The 17,248-nt window shown below is 45.5% G+C and overlaps 1 protein-coding gene across 5 annotated transcripts in view; it reads left to right on the forward strand.

Annotated features, from left to right (window-relative positions):
- The first annotated feature begins 4,192 nt into the window (after window positions 1–4,192).
- Katnal1 (katanin catalytic subunit A1 like 1) overlaps window positions 4,193–17,248 on the forward strand; it is a 57,312-nt gene continuing 44,256 nt past the window's right edge. For 2 of the 5 annotated variants that reach the window (XM_038345310.1, XM_038345314.1), the window contains exons 1-3: window positions 4,212–4,362; window positions 11,182–11,357; window positions 12,994–13,154. In XM_038345310.1, the coding sequence (XP_038201238.1) occupies window positions 11,196–11,357; window positions 12,994–13,154 (323 nt within the window). In that variant the 5' untranslated portion in view covers window positions 4,212–4,362; window positions 11,182–11,195. Of the gene's footprint in view, window positions 4,363–4,603; window positions 4,859–11,181; window positions 11,358–12,993; window positions 13,155–17,248 lie in introns of those variants that run through there. The other 3 variants (XM_038345311.1, XM_038345313.1, XM_038345312.1) reach the window with 3 other exon arrangements.

The following is a 17,248-nucleotide window of genomic DNA, read 5'->3' on the forward strand; positions in this document are numbered from 1 at the left end:
CAGGGCCTGCTCCACCAATGGGGAGGGGGATTGGAGAGGAAAGTAGCAAATGGCCCCATTACTCCAGTTACTTTACCTTTGAGGATGCGCTCTGCATTCATTGCATGCCTTTCTGTTTAACTTTACCATGTTTACAACGTTTGAACTACTAAGATGCTGGGACAGTTGCACACGCTGTAATCCCGGTCTTCGTGGAGGCTGAGGCAGGAGGACCACAAGTTTGAGGCTATTCTGGTTCACATAGTTCCAGGCCAGCTACAAGAGCTCCATCACATTGATGACCTGTGAGCTGTGGGCAGGCCATGACCCAGTGAGGAAACCGCTCCATCATGGGAGGACATGAAGCTCCAGTGTGGGATGCTTCTTCCTACTGCCTCCTCTCACAGAAACTTGACTTGCCAGGGACCCCTCTGCTGAATACATGTGGGGACCTATGTCCCCAAGCTCCAGGGATATTTATATTAAAAGGTCACTGATGTTTTGAATACAGTTAGTTCCATTTATTCCTGAGTTTGCTTTCTTTCATACAGTCAACAAAGGTTCACAATATTAAATGGAAAATCCAGAGACAAAAAAAGGGGGGGGGGCAGTATTTCACTATGTAACCCTAGCTTTCCTGGAACTCACTTGGTGGACCAGGCTGGTCTCAAAGGCATAGTGATCTGCTTGCTTCTGCCTCCTAAGGATTAAAGGTGTGGCTCACCAGACCCCATATCATTTCTAAGTTTTAGGTAACTTCATTATAGTACCATTATTCTAGTCAATACTTATGGTTAACCTCTGCATGGCTAATTTAAAATCACGGTGTGTCTTTGGGGAAAGACAGCATACATGATTTATCACTGTTCACTGGTGGCCTTTGCACACAATCTTTCACAAACAATGGGAACTGTCATAGTCCCACGGGGAGGTACTAGAGGACCATCGGTAAAAGTATCCATTGGTAAAACGTTTGCTGAACAAGCATGAAGACACAGTTGGAGGTCCCAGAACCCAATGAAGAAAGCTGGGCCTGGTGGTATCCTTGTGACCAGCTCTAAGAGGCAGAGACAAGCAGATCTCTGGGGCTCACAGGCTAGCCAGTCCAAACTGCCTGATGAGTTCTGGGTCAGTGAGAGACAAGAGACCCTGTCTCAAAGAAACAAGGTGTGTGATGCCTGAGGAATGATAATTGAGGGTGAATTTGGCTCTCTATATGCATGTATGCACATGTGCACCCCAATACACATCATCTATCTATCTATCTATCTATCTATCTATCTATCTATCTATCTATCTATCTATCTAATCTATCTATCTATCTATCTATCTATCTATCTATCTATCTATCAATCATCTATCTACCTACCCATCTTTGATGGCATTTAGGGAATACCTCGAAATACACAGAAAAGATTGAAATATATCAAGGGAAAAGTACAAAAGCCAATCAATAAGAAAAAGATGAGCTATCACTGGACAGAACAGATAGCAGGTTTCTTGATAAGTGAGTGAGTGGCAGGAGATACTGTGAGTGGAGAGAAGGGGGAGATGATTAGGAGCAGAAGTGATATCTGGGAAGAGTTCGTGGGAAGCCTCAGTTAACGTTTGCAGGACAAGAAGATATATATCTTTTCCAGCCTGGATATATTCTGTTAAGCCATTGGCCGCAAGCAGCTTCTTTATTAACCAATGGCAATAAACTATATTTACAGAATACAGAGGGGCATCCCACATCAGGGGAAGGAGCCTGTCTCCTGGTCTTAGGGCTGAGACCTGCAGGACCCATAAGGACAGCCACCATCACTGTCACCATGAGGAAAGCGAGGAGGCAGAGCCCGGAAAGACTGAAGCTCCTAGACAGGGTTCGGCAAACTCGTTCTGGGAAGGGCCTCATGGGAACTTCTTCTTTTTAGGATTATCCAGCCAAGTAGTGTCCTCTGAGCCACCCACACCTGCCACTGGGTGGGGAAGGCAGCCATGGATAGTATCAAATGCGACAGAAATAAATGACCAGCAGGGCTAGGTTCCAGGGGACTTTATATTGGCACTTGTCACATATATTGCCACACCTGGCTTTTTTTTTTTTCTGCCCTATTGCTTCTGGGCATTGAATTCAAGATTTGGTCTTGTGTTTTCAAGACAAACACTTTATGGACTGTGCCATCTCCACAGCCCCCGAGGGGTGGGAGAAAAACCCTGTAATTCCTGGCACTAGAGTTCCTTTGGGGAAGAGATTTTCTCTGTGTAGGAAAATACTTTGGTAACCAGGTTAGCCATGGTAGGTGGTCATGAAAACACTGGCTGGGAGATGGAAAAATACCACATAAAGAGAGGACAAGGATTTCTGCAGAAACGGTACTGCACAAATGGGGGACAAGGGCAAGCTGTGGCTTCTGCTGGAGGGACAGGAGTTGGTGGATGAAAATGTCATGCGAGGAAACAAAGGACCTTTAAGGGGAAGGATTTCTAATTTTATATGTGTGTGTGTGTGTGTGTGTGTGTCTCATTAAAAACCACCTACTCCAGACCTTCAGAAAAATGTGCTTTGCCAATAAGCAAAGAGAGGAGATCGATTTTCAAGAGGGAAGGAGAGAGAGAGAGAGAGAGAGAGAGAGAGAGAGAGAGAGAGAGAGAGAGAGAGAGAGGCAGGTAAGATGCGAGGAAGCTTTAAGTGCTCAGAGAAAAAACTCTGAACTAGAGGTGACCCCGAGACTGTGTACCCCATGGACACTACAGTCTTAGACTGGGTGTCCCCACATGGGTGGGCAACGGACTTGGACCACTTTTAACAAGGCCTCTGTGACAGGCGACTCTGACAAACAGTATTGTGCTTTTTCAATCCCCCCTTTTTCCTTCCCCACCTTTTTGAGACAGCCTCACTTTGTCACCCAGGCTGACCTCAGATTTGAGGTCGGCCTCCTTCCCTAGTCTCCCACACTCTGAGATCACAGGTAATTGTGAGTGAGCCACTACGCCCAGGTCCACCATAATTTATCTGTCATTTTTTTCTCTCTGACAGGTTCTCACATATTCTAACGTGGCCTTTAGCTCTGTGCAGTTGAGGTTGACCCTGAACTGCTGTCCTCCCGCCTCCAGCCTTCTGAGTGCCGGGGTTACAGGCATGGGGGTTACAGGCATGTGTCACCATGCTCGGTTCTTGTGGTGCTGGGGATCAAACCCAGATTCGCGCACATTAGATAAAGACTCTAACAAATGAGCCACACCCCAGCCCTAATTTCTCAAAAGACATTATGAGAAAACATCAAGGCCAGTTATTCGCTTCTCCCTTTTATCGATTTCTTAATTTCCTCATCTATAAAAGCTGGAGACTGGGCCTAGAATACCCTACGATTTCTACTAGAGCTGTCTCGTTACATTCCCTTTGAGATAAACTTGAGTACTGTAAAATGTGCAGATCTGAACTGTTCCATTCCATGAGTTCTGACAACTACACACACTTCCCTGACTACATCTTTAGCAAGATAAAGCACCTTTTAATCAGTGCAGGACAACTACCCCCTTGGCTAGCCTCGTATTTTGACTGGATTAACTAATATCTAAAAGCTAGTAGTGATGTGCCAGACCTTAATACTGCTTCATCAGCATTAAAATTTCTCACAGGAACAGAGGGATATCTCCCTTCTGCAGATTACACGTCGGAGCAGATAGGTAAGGTGCCCGAGTCATCAACTATCAAACAGTTAGCCAGGATTCTGTGTGAGAAGCCCAGGTTATTAGGCCCACACTACAATGACGATCCTGGTGAGTGGGCAAAGGACTGCCTAAGACACATTATAGCTTTGAATTAGATAGGTGGGGATCAGGACCATTTACGAGTTCCAAACGAGTCCCGAATATTCTTGCAGGCTGTGTACACACGCCATCTTTTGCAATGGCTCGCCCCAACCCCACTACTCGGAGAACTGCAGGAGGGCTGTGAGCGGCCTCCAGTCCACAAGGCTGACTCTCAGAGAGGTCGTGTCCTTAGACCGAGGAGCCGCGCGAACGGCCGCCGCACACATTCAGTGAGAATGTGGCAGGTGCAGCACTGCCCTGCACCGGGTCTCGGGCTTGTCATCTTGCCAGGTGAGGTCTCCATGCTTGCAACACGGGCCCCTGAGCATCCTTCCCCCACAGCCCGTCTTCCCAGGCTCCTCCCAGAGCTGACTCAGCCACACGCCCTCCCCGCAGCGCTGCCACGGCTGCCATGGCAACCGTGAGCCGCCGCCTCTCTGCCCAGGCCGCGAACTAACGGACTCCGGTTGGCAGCTGGCTGGGTACCGCCCTGCCCCACCCCTTTTGACAGCCCTGACCTGCAGGATTTAGGTGGTGAGCCCGAGGGGGCCGGCGTGAGCGGGAGAGCAGGGCTGCGGCGCCCAGGTGGGCAATCCCTATCCGCATCCCTTTGGTGGCCCTAAACTAGGCCGCTCCTCGGAAGAAAAGTCCGGAGAGTCGCGGGGACAGGGGTCCCGATCGCAGGGCATCATGGGACTTGTAGTTCGATGGCTTCCCAGACTCGCCGCCTGAATTGGGTGACTCGGTCCCGAGAACTACAAAGCCCAGCGGTTCCGAGCGCGGCGACCGACTGATAAACTGGGAGCGGACCCGAGAGCGTTAATGGGGCTCTTTGTCTGCAGGGGGCTTCGGAGTGGTTGCTGAACGGGACGGGGTGTGTTGGGCTGGGGAAGGGCAGGTGAGCCGTGGGCCTCAGTGCTGCGCTCGGGCCCGGCAGCCACTGCACTCGCGGCCCCGCCCCATCGCCACCGCGCGGGGCCTGGGCCCCTTGGTGCAGAACTGTGTGTTCGGCCCAAGGTCTATGCGAGACCCGACGAACCCGTCATTAAAAGGCCTTTTGCCTTTCCCCGCGAATCTCTAGGTATTTCTGCTTATTTTCAAGTAGCTCAGAGCTGTTGGCATATTAAACCCATTCATTAGTGTGCGTTCAGAGGACAGTAATATTTAAAAGGATAAGCGTGAGAGAGGATGAAGGATGCTACTGTTATCTGGCGGTGTCTTTTTTTTTTTTTAAACCGTTTTGCATTTTAGTTATAAGGTTCAGTATTGTGGAATAACGACCGCCCCTTCCCCCTCCGCTCCCCATTCATCAACCTGAACGTTTGTACTTTGAAGTCTAGTTAAACTTTAAATGGTTAGTTAACTTTTAAAGCAAATAGTAAAAATTTTAAAGACCAAATGTGGTATTTTCCTTAGTTATCCTAAATATTATTTTCAGAATTTCTGAGGACCATGTTTTAAAAATAAAGCATGCTGTGCCGCATCTTTTTAAAAAGTATTACTGTTTTAAATACCGTGCTATGGAATACAGCTTAGTCACAAGAACTGAGTTAAAGGCCTAGTGGGAAGAAAGCTGACAGGTCTGGAAAATGGCCCTCAGCATCCTTTAAATTAAGGTTTTCAAAAGATAGATAACTTCACATTTGGTATTATAAGGGGTAAGTTGGGACGTTCTTGACACTGTTGTAGACTTATTTTTTGTATGTGTATGTTTTTAGAAATAACAGCAAAAATAAGACCAGGAGCACTAAACTTACTTTTCTCTTGATTGTGCTGACATATTTACATTTTAAAGTAGTGGTTTTTTTCTTTTGTTTTTTGGATAAGGAGGTAAAATAGTAAGGCTGTAGGGGTGGAGAAGAGGTCTTATATAGTGTAGAGATTTGAGGTATTATATATTTATTCATTAAAATACGTGTAAGTCTATTCTACTGCTAGCTAATATGTTAAGTGGTGGAACTAAGGAGGTGACTGGAAGATGAGCATCTCGTCCGTGCCATGCATTCATTTCCTCACAGTTGTGTGATGGGAACAGAAATTTCAAGAAGAACGATCCCATTTATTGAATGTTTATTTCTGTGAGGCACTATACCCAGTGGTTTGCATTGAGGTCCTTAGTTAAGCCCTACAAATTAAATGTGAAGCAGTTTTTGTTACTTAGCGATGACGAAAAGGGTTTAGAGAACTTGTCCAAAGTCGTGAACTGGAGACTTCAACCTAGGTGTGTCTAATCCATGATCTGACCACGGTGTGGTTTCCACAACCTCTTAGGAGAGCTTGGTCTCCATGGAGACCAGGGGAGACCTTTGGTATACAGTGCAGAACTGGTTCAAATGTAAACATTTTGTATCCATAGTCATGAGGAATAGTGGCATGGAGTTTTCTTATGTCTGGTTTTAGAATGGATGACAGTCTTCAAACATGAGTTGAAAATATTTTTGCCTCTTTCTGGAGTGGTTTTTTTTGTGCTGTGGAATATTAGTTGAAGATGTGTTACTTTTGTTTATGCTGTGGAACACTTGTTTAATGATGTAAAGGTGTGCTGCATTCTTTTATGCTGCGTTTGTTTAACCCTGTGAAGCTGTGTGACGCTGCCTGCCTAAAACACCTGATTAGCGTAATAAACGGCTGAGTGGCCAATAGCTGGGCAGGAGAGAGAGACAGGTGGGGCTGACAGGCAGAGAGAATAAATGGGGGGAGGGAAGCAAGAGGGATCAAGGAAGGAGGAGGATGCTAGTGGCCACCCAGGCAGCCAGTCACGGAGTCAGAGTGAAAGAAAGATATAGAGAAGAAAAGGAAAAGCCCAGAGGCGAAAGGTAGCTGGGATAATTTAAGAAAAGCTGACTAGAAACAAGCCAAGCTAAGACTAGGCATTCATAAGAAAGAATAATGGTTTGTTTGGGTTCTGGGTGGCAGGCCCCCCAGAGAACAAAGAGTAAAGAGTAAAATCAACCACCTTTAGGACTCTCTAGGGCTTGTGCGCGGCTGCTGGGTCTGGAGTGGTTTGAGGAGGTCTTAAATAACAGACTCAGTTTCCCCGACTGACACAGGACAGGTGAGATTACTCTCAGGTGCTCTGGAGTGGGCTTGGTGTGTTGTGACCTCACAGACTTGTCTATATCGGTAAGCTGTTTGGCTAAGTTGGCAATGCTAGCCTTCCTTCAGTTCCGATTTTGGTAATGTTTCCCCCTTTTCCTAGCTAGCTTCACTAGAAGCTGATGAATTTTATTGAATTTTCCGAAAAATCTTCTTTTGGCCACATTGAAGTGTTTTGTATTTCTTCTGTTTTTTTAAAGTTTTGGTTGCTGTATTCACATTTTATTTTAGGGACAGGGTCTCACTCCAGCTTTTGCTGGCTAGAACTCACTGTGTAGACCAGGCTGTTCTCGAGACCCAGCTGTTTCAGCCTCAGATGCTGGGATTAAAGTCATTACCCAGCTCCATTGGCACGATTTCTTCTCTTTATTATGTTTTTCCTTTCTGCCTCTTTGGGGTTTAACCCCTCCTGCCCTCAAATGAAAGATGGGTGCTCTGAGCAGGCACCAGCAAACTGCAGTCCAGGGACCAGTACCCAGCAGGCTATTCTTGAATGACCCAAGAACTAGGGATCACTTTTGCCCTTTTCTAGTAGTTGAAGGAAAAAAAATATTGATATATTGATCACTCATAGAAATGGAAGGAAATTCAGATTTTAGTATCTATACACAAGACCCTGAACTGGGATGCAGCCCCTCTGCGCTGTGTATGTACTGCTTATGACTGCCTTGTGTCAGACAGAGATCAAGTGGCGTTTGCACAGGCTGATACAAGTACTTGATAGGCTGCCAGCCGAGTTTTGGTGCTGACACCTAAATTATTAGTGCATACTCATTTCAGAACAAGAGAAGGTGGAAAGATGCATTTGGAACATTTAGATCGCAGCGAGTCAGAGGACAAAGCAGTATGCTTATGCAGTGACCCGGGGGCCATCAGTACAGACCACTGTCACCAGAGTAAGCCAATCCAACATAGCCAAGCTGCATAAGATAGCCAAGGCCAGTCGAACCAGCAAGCTTTCACATGGATACCCGCTTCCAGGAGAATCTTTTCGCAGAATTGCAAAGTGGAAATGAAGCCGCGCTGCCGGTCATTTACAAATGGCTCATTTGTTAGCCAAGCAAGAAAATCATGGACTATTGGGGAGCTGGATTGCAGTAGGCATAGGATTGTGTCTGGAGAAAATAAACTTGTTTAAAATGATTAGCCTTTTGGCATGAACGGTTGCTCGAAGCATTGAGGGCACCATTAATCAATTAAAAACCCAAGGAAATGATTTTGAGTGGTTTTCCTTGGCTCTTGATGAGATGGCAGATGTTCGCAATATTGCTCCGTTGTTTATTTGGGAAGTCAACGCTGAACTTGAAGTGATTAAAAAGTGAGTTTGCACAAACAGTGTGTGTTGGGGGCATCGAGGACACATACAGAGTTTTCAAGACATCAAAACATTTCCACACAACCTGGATCTTCGAAGATGCATGGAAGGGTGATTGTGAACAGCTGTGTCGAATGGGAATGAACTCAGGTGGACATGGTTATGAGGCAGGAAAATGTGAGCTAGATTAAGCTTGTGGTCATCTGTCATTCATTCTTTGGTGTTTCCCAGATAATATTTATATCTTCCCATAGTCAAGGTCCATGCAGGGTCAGTGTTTGGAATTCCCTTATGGAATTAGCTGTTGTCAGGTCTGTAAGTTTGTGTCAAGAGTAGGAGCAACACCTTCCCTTGCCTTAGCCACACAGGTGCCTGATGGCTTAGCAATAATTAGGTTTTGAGCTTCGGGTGGAGATGGGAAGTTGTCAGAATGAGAGGGACTACCCTCAGCCACTCTTACTGAACACCAAGTGGCTTGCTTTTGTCATAAATTCAGTAATATTTCTTAATGAGTTCACCCTACATGTTCTAAGACAGAGCAGGTGCTTATATCAGAACCAAGACTGCAATAAAAATTATTAAATTAAAAGTTAGTGTTTCTGCACACTCTCTGCGTTGTTCAGCTCTCCATGTAGTCAAAAGACAAACAAGTACAGCTCCATTCTGCTCTCCTACCCAGAGGGTTTCTCCCTGTAGTCCTGGCTGCCCTGGAACTCTCTCAGTAGATCAGGGGGCTGGCCTCGAACTCAGAGATCCATCTGCCTCCACCTCCTGAGTGTTGGGATAAAGGCATGTGCCACCACAGTCTGTCTGACATCTTCATTCTTACAGTGGCTGTCAGTATTCTTCTGAGCTCAGATGGGTTTTAGCATCATTTTCCAGACTGAGGCAAATTTTCATATTAGATATCCATTTAACTATGATATTGAAGTTCCTTTCAGATTCCTCTTTAATCGGTCTTGAATAATCTGCAGAATGCATTGTTTAAATACTCTCTGAACAGTGCCTGTGCTGACTGGAAGTCACGTGGTGGCAGTTTGCTAGCGTGATGTGGGAGGACCACGCTGTCTTACATCGAGTCGTTTAAGAACAGATGAAACACACGCAGCAGTATTAAAAACGAGTGCTAGTGACATGCTGCTTGTGATTGATGGCAGGGAGCACTAACTCAGTTTTAAGCTTTGAAGACAATTGATCCTTTTCATTAGGAGGCCTGCTTTATGGAGTCACTGCTATCTATAGGTTTTCCTTTTATCACTAGAGAATATAGAAAGTTTTACCTTATAATTATTTGCATAGTGTCCTCTATTTTGCTTGCTAGTCCTTAGAACTTAAATGCGTGTTTGAACCTTTACAAAAAGGGATGCCAGCCCTTTTGTTATATCAAAATATTTTCCCTACAAAATAGTATGCCTGTACATACTAGCAGAAATAATATAATTAGCCAGACAGCAACCTTAGAAGAACACAATTTATGGAGGACTTTGTGTGTACAGGTTTATTCACTGAGGCTAAGCTAGCCGTAAAGCAAGAGACTAGACTGTTGTGACAGATAGGAGTGACTCATAGCCTAAAGGAAGAAGCCTCTGTTTGACTCTCATGGTTTTAGGGTTCGGTTGATGGTAGGCTGGCTCCATGCTTCCGGTCCTTCTTGATGTAGTTAGTGAATTAGGGCAGAAGAGCATGGTGACAGAGCTGTGGCACCCAGAGAGCAAAGAGAAGACGTGTGCTTTTCTGCCTGGGTCCCCAGCCTATGAGATGCTGCTGCCCACATTCTGGGCAGGCATTATTTCCAAGGCTGATTTTTCTTTGGAAACATTCTCCTGGATAGATGGAGAGAAGTAATTTACTGATCTTCTGGGCACTTTTTAAAAACTTTTTTTTTAATGTATGTATGTGGTGTGAATGCATGTGTGTATGCATGTTTGTGGGTGCACATGTGTGTGGCATAGCTGTGGACAAATCGTGGTGGTCAGAGAGTGACATCAGGGTTCCCCTCCTTCGCTTTTCACCTTAAGTGTTGAGGCATGGTCTCTCACTCGGGCCCAGAGCTTGCTGATTCCACTGTCTGCTTAGGGAAAGTGAGGCTACCCAAACCAAAGCATAATTTCCTAGGAAGGCAAGAAGAAATATTTCTATTTCCCCTATTAGACGTTTAATTGGCTTGCTGTTCCAGAGATAGTAGGGTAATTTGTACTCTTTCTAGGGCCCCTCCTCTGTCTTTCAGAGTTTCTATGCTTATGGTCTTGTGTAGAAAGTGTCTTTGCCAAGAAGCTTTGGGTGACTAGGAGACTTTGGGAAAGTCTAGAGAAAAAAGCCAGCATTGCTGAGCTGAAGGACTGGCCTAGAAACCAGAGGCTCAGCAGTCATTCTCAGCATCAGATGGATGGACCCAATAGGATAGCATCAAACAGGATGGAGAGATGGCTCAATGGTGGAAGTAGAGTCAATTCATGAAAGTTATCTGGCCTCCTCTTATACAAAACAAATACACGTTGAAGGAGAAGGACAGATTGAGACGCAGAAGTCTCTCACAGTTTAATTTACACTTCGCTCTGTGTGTGACACAGTCATGGCACCTGGATGATGATGGGCTTCATAGGCTGTCCTCCCAAGTATAACCTGAAGTGGACTCTGTCCTCCTGGGGGCCGAGGGTCTCAGCAAAACAGCAAAAGTTAAGCTACTTCACAGTACTCACATACGTCTTTCGACGTTACAGAGAAGTAGCGGGAGAAGAGAAAATCGTGGGTAGGCGGGACTGGGTTGGTGGCAGTTAGAAGTGAGCTCGGAGCAGCGCTCAGGTCCTCACCTCGGAAAGCAACCAGTTGTCTGTCACCTCGGTGGCGCTCCCCGTTTCCCCAGATGTCCTGTGACCTCCTGTGTATTTAGAGAACTGGAAATGTAGTACCGTATCAAGACCAGTTTGGTACACATGTTACAGAGCTGATGATTGTTTTAAAGCTTTAAAAATGCATTGCACTTTATTGTTCAGGTATCTGAAGGAAGATGAATTTGGCAGAGATCTGTGACAATGCCAAGAAAGGGCGCGAATACGCGCTTCTGGGAAATTACGACTCATCGATGGTGTATTACCAGGGGGTGATCCAGCAGATCCAGAGACACTGCCAGTCCGTGAGGGACCCGGCCGTCAAAGGGAAGTGGCATCAGGTAGGACGGCGCGCGACTGTTCCCTGCGCCATGGCGGCCGTGTTCTGTTAACTTGAGGCAGCAGAGTTGGGAAATTACCAGAGAATTCACACGTTCTGTTATTGGTCTGAATACTGGACTACATCTCACATTTAATTCTATGTGCAGTTCTGATATCTACTCAATAGTCTATGTATTTCTGACCATGCATTTTAATCTTTGAGGACACATAATTGTAGCTGAAAATTTTCTTAATTTTGAAAATGTTTGTGCCCAGTTGTATCTGCTAGCAAATTTTTAGAATTAGGTGTTTCTTGTTGCTGTCTAGCCTTTCATTTGTTCTTTATAGTTTTGACCTATTTCATAAAAGTTTTCCTTGAAAGTGCCCTTACAAACACAAATGAGTTGGTAATCTAATCAAGGCATTAACATCGTTTCTGTCTTTTTGACGGTACAACTTGATTATATAATAGTACAGTTAATGCAAACTTGAATTATAATTTCCCCAATTACTGTTGTAACTTAAAATCCTTTTAAAATTAAAAGTACAAAGTCTGACAGCACTTTGAAGTTTCCGTTTCCTTTGGTGTGTTTCCAGAGCCGCCCCTCATTTCTCTCTCTGTCAGAAGTTAGTGCTCCCTAAGTTTTGAGGGAAAATGGGCTTGTTTTCTAACAGAAGACTCACCAGTTGCATTGAGTAAGAACGCCACACTAGCTGTGACTTGGGCTGAAATTCTTGGGTCTTAGGTTTTCTTGCGTCTCCCAGGCGGGGTGCTTGTGTTTTGTGGTGGGGAGTGTGTTTCTGCAGAGATTCCCGTGCGCACTTTACGCAGGTCCGGCATGTAATGTCCTGTATATTGTGTTTTATGGCCACACGTGCTGGTGGTCCCCTCTCACTGGGAGTTCTGCCTTTGTTCTGCAGCTTCCTCATGGCTCTTTTCAGTATACTGTTCCAGGGAAATTTTTTCTGCTCTGCTTTGGAGTTAAGTGTGCTTTCTGGTTAAAAATTGCTCTAATTGTTAAAAAGGAGTTAAAAAACTTTCCCAGTCATTGTTTGCTCTTGAGAGTTAGCATGAGTGCCAAGTTTGAAGCCAGGACTTTCCACATGGTAGGTACTCAGTTATGTTTTTCAAATGTAGGGAAAGTCTTGACTTAAGATAAACTTTATCCAGGACTCAGAAGAGGTAAAGGCCCAAAGAGGCTGAGGTGAAGGGGTCATAAATAAGGGTGGGTGCTGTGTGGTCCTTAGCAGTGTCCCCCAGTGACCAGTCTCTCGAGGCAAGCATTTCATACTTGGTGACAGTGGCGATGGGGGATGGGGTGACAATTTTAATCTCTAAGAATATTGAAAGATTTAGCATAGTATCTTCAGTGTCTGGGGTGAAGAACTTGTTCCTGATGCAAATGCTTGTTTTAAGATACATTAATAATCAGCACATTCTTTACTAGACGCAGTCTTCCCTTTTGTGAAGGGTATGCAGTGCAGCCTCCGCTCTCACCGCGCTCTGCGCCTGTCACTCTGAATAGCTGTTTATAACGCATCTGTGACTCATTTGCACACTTTGACTAACGCCAAGGAAGTTTACCCTCTGCAGTAATTTATTTGCACTTTATGTGAACTTTGAACGGCTTCTAATGTAAGGGCTCCTTTCTTAAGGTCCGGCAGGAACTGTTGGAAGAATACGAACAAGTTAAGAGTATTGTCAGCACATTAGAAAGCTTTAAAGTCGACAAGCCCCCAGACTTCCCTGTGTCTTGTCAAGAGGAGCCATTTAGAGATCCGGCAGTTTGGCCACCCCCTGTCCCTGCAGAACACAGGTAAGTGAGACTCGGTCGATAGGAGCTTCTAGATAACCATGCTCACAGTGAAGCTTTATTTGAACAGTTTTGCAGAAGCATTTGGGGCCTGATAGACTTACTATGCTTATCATGTTTGTTCCTTGTAGGGGTCCAGAGTTTGTGTTGGTAAAAGAAGAGGCAAATCCGTGTCATGCCTTTGCTTTCCATGGCCTTACGGTTGTCACTGTAACAGGTGCCTGACAGCTTAGCGGTTAAGACCTTAGCGGTCTTTTAGATTAGCACCACACCTTGGTGTTTGTTTGAGAGGACTGACCCCTTCCAGTGAGCGTGGGGAGGCTGGATTCATCTGGTTTGGCTGCCAGAGTCGTAGTGTGGATGGGACACCTGTAATCTTCAGTGGCCTGTCATTGCCACTCCTCAGACTCCTCAGGGTGGCATGGCAGGCCTTTGTTCCCAACAAAAGTTTTGTTTTGCTTCTCTGCCCTCTCCATCTGATGGCTCTCCTCCTCCTGTCTGCTGTTTGCTGTCTGTGCTGGGTTCCTTCTCCAAGGAACGCAGTAATTCACACCTCTAAGCTGCTCATGCTCCTCAGGGCCCTGTCAGCTGCTGCAGATGGGCTTGCAGGGGTCATGTTGCATTTGCTTGTCTCCTCAGGATTAGAGAGCAAGTGATGGAAGGCAAGGGCCAAGACTGCGTTTGCTTAAAAACCACACAGCAAATGTCCTTTGCTAACACAGAGGCTTGCCCATGGTAGGAGTTCAACACTGGCTGAGGAACTCCATTAAGTTTAAGAGTTAGGAGACTGAGCCCTGGGGGACTTGGATGTGTGAGTTAGGATAGACGGGGATCAGAGATCAGGTCTTTCTGCTTTCCTTCTGTCTCTTGCCTTGTGAAGTGGTTCTGTGGGCAGAGTGTTGTTCTATAGGAAACACATCTTCCTTTTGCCAGTAGCTGGGGTCATCTGTTCAACTAATTGCTCTCTTGAAGTTTTCCAAAACATTTAAAGGACTGTAAAAAATGGTTAATATTTTGCTGTTTTGTTTTAAGACAGGGCCTTGCTACGTAGAGCAGGCTGTCCTAGAACTTGTCATGTAGCCCAGGCTGGCCTCTATCTGTGAATCTTTTAAATTAACCTCCCAAGTGCCAGGATTGCATTCTGCACCATATCAACCACCTAAATCCTTGCAGAGTTTCTTCTACTGAGTTCCGGGTGTTTGTGATTTCCCTGGTAAAGGCAGGCACTAGATGAGAGTTCATTTTTCAGGACAATGGTGCATTTTTGGCTTAGGTAGCCCTCACCCCTCAGCGCATCATTTGAGGAGTCATGGTTGTTCTCTGGGAAACTCCAGAGTAAATACTGTAAAGAAAGGAGGAAAAAAAAAAGGAAGGAAGGACGGGACGGTCGTCTGTCAGAACATCACATTGTCCCTGTACACGCAGTTAATGGAATGCTTCACGTTTTCCTGGAAGTCATTAATTCCAAAATCTACTTCTGGCTTAAAGCTAAGAGTTACTAGTAAATTGCTATTTGAGAGCGCATGCTCTGAATTGTTAGGCCGCCTTCATTAATTTCAGGAGGCAACTCTAACATTTGTGACTCAAATGATAAAAACGGTGGCCAACATTCTCCCGTTGATGATTGCCGACCTGGAAACTGTCACTTATTACCGGCTCCTAACTCAGCTTTCTCCTGCTGTTTGTCCTCCTGACATGTCTATACCTTAGATTGCATTTATGGCTATACTTATTTTCAATCTTATTTTTTAAAATGATGAAAGTAAAAGATAAACACACGGCAGACTTTCTCCAGACTAATTTTTTTTTCTATGTGGGTGCTGGAGAGATGGCTCAGTGGGTGCTGTCTTGCAGAGAACCCAGGCTGGGTGTCCAACATCCACACTGGGCGGCTCACAGTCACCTCTAAATTGCAGCTCCAGGGAATCTTCTGGCCTCCATGGCACGTGCACACATAAAGGAAAACGAAGTCTTAAAGCAGTTCTGCCACGTATAACCCTTGTTCGCGGCGTGTGCTTCTGGTTCTCTGTGGATTAGAGACAGTGACTATGAACACAGCAATCTGAGCATGCGTGCCACCTGGGAGAGAGACTCTCGTTTCCACATTGTATTACTTTTGTGTCAGTACAAATACCTGATGGGAACAATGAAGAAAGGCTCAGTGTTCAGGGCTTCGGAGGCTGGAGTCCAAGGCCACTGTGCGCTGTGCTTTGGACAGAAGGCCTGTGTGAAGGAAGCACCTGGCGGAGGAGCGCCTCTGCTCGCCTAGAGACAGGAAGCAGAGGGGCGGCAAAGGCACCGGGGGCAAGATCACAGTACATGCTCCAAAATCTCAGTACATGCTGACCCTACTGGTGAAGGGTCCACATGGCCCTCTCCCTGGGACCCAGTGTATAACACATGAACCCATGGGGACATTTCATGTTCAGACCTTTATCACATCTGTCAGTGACCACAGGAAAGCACGGGACAACTCAAGAGGTTGTATGGGGGGGCGGTGTTGGAGGTTGGGGGTGAGGAATGTTTAATACCTAAGTACTAATGTGGGTCATAGTTTAAGACTCCAGGAACAGGCTCTGCCTGTAAACAAGCGGCAGTGGCCTGCCGCGGTGGGGAATGCTTTAGTGATGTGCACGCAAGGCACACGTTACTGAACCAACTCAGTCTGGTGCATTGAACGTGTGCGAAGATGACCAGGTCATCGTGTGCTCTCAGTTAAAGGCCGTGGGAAGCTGGAATGGAATACCGTTTTACTACTTTAAACCTTGTGTTTCTTCTCCAAGTCGTGAAACAAAAACCCCACCTGGAGATGATTGCTGCCTGGCAAGGTTCTTTACAAAGACAGCTGCCGTCCCCACCTGGGTCTGAGCGTGACTGATGCCCACCTGCTCTGGCGCCATAGTTATTTGAACTCAGAACATTGATTTCAGCCTCTCCTATAGCAGAGTCTCTCCCTCGGGGGATCAAATAAGAGAAATAAGAAATAAGAGGTCTAGTTAAAGTCAATGGTCAGCTTTGGAAAAAGGAGCTACGGTGTTCTTTCAGATAAATAATAAAAGAATGACGTAATTAGCAATTATCTCATTCAGAAAACCTCAAGGAATTATATTTTCTCCTTGAAAATTCTGCATAAATCTTCGGTTTCTGGACCATGTTGGATAACGCTGGCAGAGAACATGCTGGGCTTTCACTGTTGGTGTTCATTTTCAGGGGACCGGGTCCACTAAGTAAGCACTGGCCACTTGCTATCTCTAAGTGGTCTCTGATTTAAGTCCTCCAGTGACCCCACCACATATGGACTGTTCTAGCATGCTCATTTAATGCTGAGACCCTGATGTCCCGACAATGATAGTGACGCTAAGCTTGTTATTTTTCCAGAGTCGGGATTTGAACCCAGCCCTTCTCAGTGCCAGCGGTCTTATTTGTATCCATTTTGCCCTGTGATTTCAGCACACACATCCAGTGGCATTTGTGGCTACATTTTGATATATAGTCTGTGTCCTAATGTCTACTTGTTAAATTCTTACTAGTAGTGCTAGAATGAAGAAATTGAAAATGCTTAATGAAATAAAAATTAGTAATTTAAATGTAATTAAAACATGTCCCTGTGGGAGCACCACACTGAAATAATTATTTTAGTCAATAGAGAAATATAATTTACTGTTTTCCTACAAAGCCTTTCAGAGTTGGAGTTGATGAGCTTGGCCTTGGCTTCTAATCTGGCCAGCCTGCCTGACTTGGGTCTGGTTCAGTTTATGGAACTGCAGCCCAGAACTTCCTCTCCGCCTTCCAGTTACGCGTCACAGTCGTGCGCGCCCGGCAGCTTCTGTCGGTGGTTTTGCCATGTTTTCTGCAGTTAGACCTTATGTGTCATGGATTTGCTGAGTTTAATCATGATCAGGTTTTATCTCACCGGCAGCTGCAGTCTTTTGAATAAATTGGATCCATTGCCTTAAATCTGAGACAATGGAGTTGTGACAGTAGAGTCATGAGGGAGGTCAAAGCAATGGTAGAGTTGAACTCTAAAAAAAAGCCTTCAGATCATGTCCTTTGTAAGTAGGTTTCTTATATTAGTGAAGTGATTCCGATAATATTTT

The sequence above is a fragment of the Arvicola amphibius genome, chromosome 10 (genome assembly GCF_903992535.2).
Source record: "Arvicola amphibius chromosome 10, mArvAmp1.2, whole genome shotgun sequence".
Classification (NCBI taxonomy): domain Eukaryota; kingdom Metazoa; phylum Chordata; class Mammalia; order Rodentia; family Cricetidae; genus Arvicola; species Arvicola amphibius.